This window comes from Phalaenopsis equestris, unplaced genomic scaffold (genome assembly GCF_001263595.1).
Source record: "Phalaenopsis equestris unplaced genomic scaffold, ASM126359v1 Scaffold198437, whole genome shotgun sequence".
Lineage (NCBI taxonomy): Eukaryota > Viridiplantae > Streptophyta > Magnoliopsida > Asparagales > Orchidaceae > Phalaenopsis > Phalaenopsis equestris.
In genome coordinates, this window is record NW_018218354.1 from 30,909 (window position 1) to 38,297 (window position 7,389).

At 38.3% G+C, this 7,389-nt stretch overlaps 1 protein-coding gene across 2 annotated transcripts; it reads right to left on the reverse strand.

Moving 5' to 3' along the window:
• Positions 1 to 2,768: 2,768 nt before the first annotated feature.
• Positions 2,769 to 7,171, reverse strand: LOC110035603 (ACT domain-containing protein ACR2-like). Of its 2 annotated transcripts, none has more exons than XM_020739858.1 (8): positions 6,879 to 7,171; positions 5,665 to 5,736; positions 5,507 to 5,552; positions 5,315 to 5,429; positions 4,688 to 4,755; positions 3,884 to 4,540; positions 3,204 to 3,308; positions 2,769 to 3,125 (listed from the first exon to the last, which is right to left on the reverse strand). In XM_020739858.1, the coding sequence occupies exons 1-8, from the start codon at positions 6,884 to 6,886 to the stop codon at positions 2,790 to 2,792; spliced, it is 1,407 nt and encodes a 468-aa protein (XP_020595517.1). In that variant the 5' UTR covers positions 6,887 to 7,171; the 3' UTR covers positions 2,769 to 2,789. The 2 variants fall into 2 exon arrangements, with proteins under 2 accessions (XP_020595517.1, XP_020595519.1); XM_020739860.1 differs by having other exon boundaries at positions 6,734 to 7,171.
• Positions 7,172 to 7,389: the final 218 nt, after the last annotated feature.

A 7,389-nucleotide genomic window follows, 5' to 3' on the forward strand; every position in this document is an offset into this window, starting at 1 on the left:
CTGATCCGATCAGCCGCATAGCATCCTTCGAGACCACCATCTGCCTTCTAAAGATTACTCACGCACTAAAGTGTCGCCTACTCTTCACCAAGTTGAGGGAGTCAGCCCTCAGGCAGATCAATGGACTACTGACGAGAGTAATTACCTCCTTCGCCAATTTTAAAAGAATGTTCATAACGCAGATAAGAGTTCACAAGGTTCCTTGCAGATCAAGGAGGGGCAAAACGAGAGCCTCCGTCTTTTCTCACTCAATTCCAAAAGGAAATCCTAGATGTGTGGGATCTAGAACCTGTAGTAGCACAGACCGCTCTAGCTCAAGTGCTGAAAGAGGGACCTTTTCGCTAACTGGGTCTTCAGAGGCCCAAATTGTTGGAGCTAACCAACAATCACATATTTGTAGAAGAATAAAATTCCACCCCTACTTCCACCATAGTGGAGTAAGCCACCTTCATCTAAAGAAGAGAGCCTTAGAAACGACAGATGGAGACCGAGGGAATATCCGCTTACTTCTTTTCGGACGCGATATGAAGACAACAAGTCACCCTGAGATAACAGGGAGCAAACAAAAATTATAATTGATGGAGTCAAGCTCATCACCTAACGAACGATTGGTTCATCACAACGAGGAAACATTCACAAAAATTTGAAGGAAACTCCGCAGAGAGTCATGACGGTCGAACAAGTTAAGGCCATCCAAAACAACGAGTATTTTAAAAAGGCGTCGTCGATGAGCGCTAGGGCTTTTCTTCGGAACACCAAGAGGTATTGTGCTTATCATGAATGGAGGATGTTAGGACCTCTGAAGCCTAGTTATAGAGTTGATCAGAGATAAGAAACTCAAAAAGGTATGAAGTGTGGCCACTTCCTCGCGGAGGGTGGTCATCCCAGCATAGAGGGTAACCATCTCAACTTCCAGTCGCTCCACCTTCTCAACTCGGACCAACAGCCACGCATCTCTTCGCCCTATGAGAATCCTATTGCTCGAGCAAAAGTTTTCCACCTTCTACAGACAGTGCCCAAACACTTTGGGAGATATCTGGCCTCCATCGGTTGCCTCTCCCTGGGCAACCTAACGATTCACCCCCTCTTCCTCCCCTGGAAGCTAGTCGCCTTAGGTAGCCTCCCTGGTCCACAGCAGTTGAGTCTGTGGTCAGATCAACACCAACTTCCGCCGAAAGAGAATCAATGATCGTGCTCATATGAGCTGAACCAAAAAGAAATATAAATAAAATAAGCATAAGTAAATAATAAAAATCAAACAAAATTGAAATTTCTCATGTCAAGGATTCTATCCCACTCAAATGTCCTAACCAACACATCGCCCTAACCAGCCTTTTGTTGCCCCTTGATCAGTTGTAAGGCGTCAGTAGCTTCTTATGCCCCAAACAACACCACAATGTCAGCAGCTTCCTGCACAGTCTAATCGACCGACACAGTTTAGGTCTCTGTCGGCAGCACTGACAGATCGATAGGCTTTTCGCCAAGACAGTCTCCTTCCACTAAAAATTCTTCCAATTGACGGCCGCGGAGGGAGCTGACGATCCAACTTGATCCTCAAGATCGTGCTTCTTCCTGTTCTTCACAAAAATTCTCCTTTCTCTCTTCCCACCGTCTAGGAGGGGGCATCCCATTCATTTTTCCAAAGGCCTTGCCATAAGGATTGGTCGTCGGAGCTAACTCTTCCACCATGGTGGCACTAAGAACTCAAGCGAGGAAAGAAGATTGAGAAAACATAAGGAGGATAGCCATTCATGACATATTTATAGAAATTAAGAGAGAGAAAGTCGAGAAAACTTAATTTGTTAATCATTGATTAGTCAAAATAAGATTTACTTTGTCTTAAATTCCTTGCTTTTATCGCAACATGACTTTTCAGAAACAAAAGAATCAGGAAACTAAATATGTACATAAAAATATTCCAGCACAAATCCTGAGGAGATCTAACGATCTAAAAGAAAAAAAGATACATTAGAGGGAGGACCCACCGACAGAAGGCCTAGAGACCCAAACATCCAACCAGATGAATTACACTTAAAGCTGACTATTGTAAAGGCGATCGGATAATTTGAGTCGAGCTACTAATCCAGACACAATACAAGGTCATCCAAGCTAGCATCACAATGAAGCGAACCCAAGGTAAGGGCTAATCCCTCGTATCCCATAGTTATATCGGAGACAACAAGCAGTCTCCCAAAATATGATTAAGAGATGATAAGACAAGTCTTAGCCATCCCCTGGGATTTCATTCGCTTAAGAACAAGCTACTTGTCAGATTATAGTGATTCATCTTCTACCCAATAACCTAGCTTCGCTCTATCAATAGACTTTTCTCGATGGACATCGAGGGTCGATGGCCAGATTAGGCTAACTGATTGGCAAAACTTAGCTAATCAGACAATTCTTATCGACCCCCAACCAATAGAAGGTCACTAGACTCGTAGCTTCCACGAGCTAGTTGGCCGGCATAAATCAAATTGCTTAGTCATCCAACTGAATATCAATCGAGGCCACGCCGACCGGCCCAGGGCAGCCAGATCTTGAGCCCACATGAGTAGAATCTCTAAAATATAATCCCAACTAAAGCAAGGGCATAAATATAACTTCTAATACTAAGACCTCTTACTTTATAAATAGCGGATCATTCTACGAATAAAGGGATACCCTTTCCGTCTTACGCGTTATTCCTTGGTTGTCATTCATGGACAGATCAGGATTCAACACTAAGCATGTACAAAAAGATAAGAGATAAAGAAAGATGATTTAAAGGAAAGAGAATCCATACATTTCTGTCATGGAGATACAAAGCTATGCGTAAATTTCTCCAATTGAGATCTAAGCAAGTTGGTAAATGAGAATCCAATTTTCTCTGTAGAGTACAACTTCTGTGGTTTCAGCTCAGTCTTCACTTGGAAGAGCAGTGGATCCAGTTCTCTCCTAAGTGTATCAACAGTCTCCATGTCTACTTCATTACCAGAGATGTCCTTAACATAAAACACATTGCTAGTTTTCTCCCCATGGGCTTCGATGTCTGCTCGAGCAACAGTAAGCCCGTGCTCTCGAAAAGTTCTTGTGACATAAGGAAGTAATCCCACACTGTTTTGAGCACAAAGCTCCAGTCGGAGTCCCTAAAGACAATATGGATCAATGAAATTGGAGAGAAGATGAGCATAAGTTGTCAACCGAATGATTCAATAGGTGCTCACCTCACATTCTCGACGATTAACTGCGGCTTCCAGGCATTTTGAAACTACCTGTCTCTCTTCGTCTGTGTCTTCGATGTAGCCATCTTCATGTCTAATGTAATATTCCTGCATTGACAAGTACTTATTGAAATCAGAACATAATGCTCATTACTTGGATCACGTTTCTGCTTAAATAGTTTAGTTACATAAAGTTATTCCGCAAAAGATTTGATATTATAGAGGTGAGCATATATTGCAAAGGTTGTGATTTTAAGAGCTAGCATTTTGCAGCTGATGCAATGATCTATTTTTATGGATGCAATAAAGCATAAACAAAGCAGTTTACATTCCCTTTACAAATAATTCAGTGCAAGCCATTTCCTTCTCTTTTTTCTATTTGAAGTCCAAGTTTTTTTTTTCTTTCTAAAAGTATAGCACTTTCCCGAAATTTTCTTACCTAAATACCACTTCAGATTTCCTTATTGCTTCAGGCAGCATGCAACATATCAACCTTAAAGTGGTACAAACTATACTAACAATTTAAAAAAAGACATCAACTGAAAGCCTGGAGGAATGGTTACTTACCTCCATTGTTACAGGAAAACAAAGGCCTATCGTGAGAACAGTAAGCTAACTATTTCACCCAAACTTAGTCAAAACAACATTTTAATCTAAAGTAGAAGTGGGATTCAAGTACAAACCTGAAAGGCAAAGTGATCATCGGAAGTGATTGAAGCATGGAAGATTATGTAGTTCATGTCGGTGAGCGTGCACACAGTGTCAAACATGAGCTTTGGTCTATCAATGCACTCAATGTTAGCAATCAAATATCCTTTCTCAGTGCACCGATCAATAGTCACCTTTTTCTCCTTTCGTCTTCTCATTGATGAGACTAAAGTGTTTGAACAACAATGTGGTGGCCCATCAAAATCTCGGTTAGCCAACATAAGCTGGTGGAGACGACGCTCCGTTTGACACATCGAGCGAATGGACTCTGTGAAACACGTTTTAATGAAAACATGATCGTTATCATCAGCTGAGTTTGCTTGCAGGACGATAGAGAGATGGTCTTTAATGGTGGACAGTCGATTGGGATCATCAATATAGGATGAAGTCGATTGATCAGAGACATAGGCCACACAGGCAAGGCAATCATTGTGACTCCATGCATGAGCTTCTATGACATTACAATTTTCTTCAGCGAGAACAGCTAATATCTCTGAGAAAAGTCCAGGCCGATTGATCCCAATAATCTCAATGACTGTGCACTTGTGGCAGAATTCAGACTTTGCAGTGGTTTCATAAGAGTTCATAACATGATCTTGTGGATTTTTAAGCCCTCCCCTTTGATAAATGGCCTTTAACAAAGGTTAATTTGTCAAATTCTAAGTACTTTAGTTGTCCGGTGGTTTATAACATTAATCAATTGGAGAATCATAGAATTAATTGTCCGGTGATATTATTTTTCAGTCAATTCAGAATTCTAATTAATAAGGCTATCTGACCTGTTGAATGTAGTTAATGACTCTGTTATCTCGGATCTTGTTGCCGAGTTTGTCTTTCACATGAATAACTACAACAAAAAATCAGATAATATCAGCTAACATAAGTTTTCAAAACAATGATGCTATCTGTTATGAATAGATTGAGCTAGCTATGCAGCATTCAAAAATTATAGATTTATGGGCATTTAAATCTGGGTAACGTGTAAAACTTTGGAAACCGTGCCGATCAAAAACAGATTGTTACTAAAAAATTTTACATGCTTTACGTCGAATATATAGAAAAAAAGTGGAATGAACAAAGTTAGATTTAACAGCATAATAAATATAAATTCTGATTTATTAATATGTTGCGGTAATTCTGATCCATAGGCTTTCACTAGTCAAGATATAGAATATAAATTTTCTGGAGCCTGCACATAATATTTACTTCAAAATAGAATTTTCATTTTCTCTCAGTGGAAAGAAACTCTATCAATATCCTTCTCCATTCATTTATGCATTTAAGAAAAATAAGTTTCAGAACAGGAACAAATCAGCTAACAATAAAATCATATACTTCTTAAAATGTAAACAACAATAAACAAGATTATGCAATCTACGCAGCATCAGTACTAGAGAAAATCGTACCATCCATGAACCAACCAGCATCAGAAAAAATATAGCTCTTTGAAATGAGCAGATCCATGTCAATCAAAACCTGTAGAACTTCGAGCAAGGGACCTTGTTTTTCTAGGCTATCCACCTAAGGCGTAATAAACTATCAGCACAAGAGTATCATTAATATTATACTAATGAATGCTAAGAAAGACAAATTTATACCTTGACAACAGTGCAGTTTTTACAGTCTTCGTTATCCACATTAACCCTGCAATTGAAATGGATTACCATATCAATGTTGGATGCTTGTGTTAAAAAAAACTTACAGCAATTAATTTGCAGAAAGATGAGAATAGATTACACTTGAAAAAAAGACTAACCTTGGACCATATATCCTTTCATTAAGGTTCTCAAAATCAGGATCGAAGTATGGGTAACAGACATCCATCATGCTGAAATTTTGATTCAATGAAAAGTTGTTAAGAACCCACAATAAACCATTAAGTCCGTCTAAATACATGATACACTTTAAATGATAACTTGTTTTTGAGAAAAAATGAGCAATATTTAACGGTCATCTCCACGAGAAATGTGTTAATAAAGTATACTATTTAGAATGAATTAAGAATATAAAGCTAGACTACATTGCTACTCAATATGATTTTCAAGAAAAACTAAATCAAAATGAAGCTAATGAAGCTAATTTTCTAACTTGAGAGACCCAATTTCAGCCAAATATGATGATAATGAAAAAATCAATCAAATATTCTAACTGGAGAGACCCAATTTCAGCCAAATAGAGGCAAACAAACATTTTATGCTGAATGCTCATAGTCTTTCCTCTTTAAAACAATGTAAACCGAGACAATGACAGAAATTATCAGTAAAAAAATAAATATAGTTGAAAACAATATGCTCAACTAGCATTGTTCTTCGAACTATGTAACCCAACTATAAGAAGAACCATAGCTAATAATTAATATACTCTATCATCATTTTAAGCACTACAATAGTACTAATGCAACTAAAATTTCTGTTAAACAAAGTCTGACCAACCAATTTTTTTCTACCTCCCCAATCGTGCAAACTACGCAATCCCTTCAGGGGGCACCAAAACATTCCTACGGTTCACTGATAAAAACCTTCTTATGTTTCTCCAAAACACCACATAAAAAGCTAAAAGCTGAAATCAATAACACCCCAAAAGCTTTTTTTCTGATAGAGGTGAGATTCAAAAATCAAATTAAATGAGATTGACGTTAGTGAAATTATTCCAAAACCAGCCCTAGATCTACAACAAAAAAATCACAAGCTTCGTCCTTCAGAATGATCAACACCAAATGCCACGAAGAATAAACCAAGAATTTAATAATAATAAACCTAACAGCTACAACACAACAAAAAGTTGATTTTCCTTGAGCTAATCGGAGAAAACATACAAAATTTTACCAGGATAAACTAGAGATTCAATCGGCGGTAATCTGAGATGAAAAATGCGAGATTGAGAGAAGGAACGGATTAGAGGAAAAAAAGAGAAGGCGAGGTGGGGTAGGAGGGTGACAGGGCTTTTGTCGTTTTAGGGTTTCCAAGATACCTTTTCATAGGGTTTTCGAAAGGTTTCTCACACTTAACGGGAGGGAAGGATGAGTTATATAAAGCTCCATGGAAGAAGTGATCGAAGGTCGGCAATCCAGACAGCTGCAGGTCTCGTAGCCAACACACTTGGCGGTCGTTTCCGGTTGTGGCTTTTCTGCACGGCTTCAAAGGAAAACCTGTTCTTTGAATCGGTCCTGTAGCCCAAATTAATCCTTATTCGATTGAAAGTCGGGAGAATGCCGTCATCTCATCTGCAAAAACGGGAGGCTATAGCGACAAATTTTTTGTTTATTCCAGATGGCTAATGAGCTAATTTTGTGAGAAGGGAAATTAGACTTGTTTTTTTTTTTTTTTTTTTCCTAGTTCCAATTATTGTTAGATTTCATGAAAATTTATGTAAATATACCTACATTTAAAATGATAATATTTACATATGATATAGAAATATTAGGTATTAGATATGTTGGTACATAATAATTAGGTGGTAAATGCTCCAAGATTTTAATTTA

Bases quoted from the DNA above. Each gene is read 5' to 3' on its own strand.
- LOC110035603 (XM_020739858.1), bottom strand. The intron at 5,430-5,506 runs GTATAAATTTGT...ATTACGCCTTAG, and splicing joins AAAACTGCACTGTTGTCAAG to GTGGATAGCCTAGAAAAACA. The intron at 4,756-5,314 runs GTACGATTTTCT...TTTTTGTTGTAG, and splicing joins TGCTGGTTGGTTCATGGATG to TTATTCATGTGAAAGACAAA.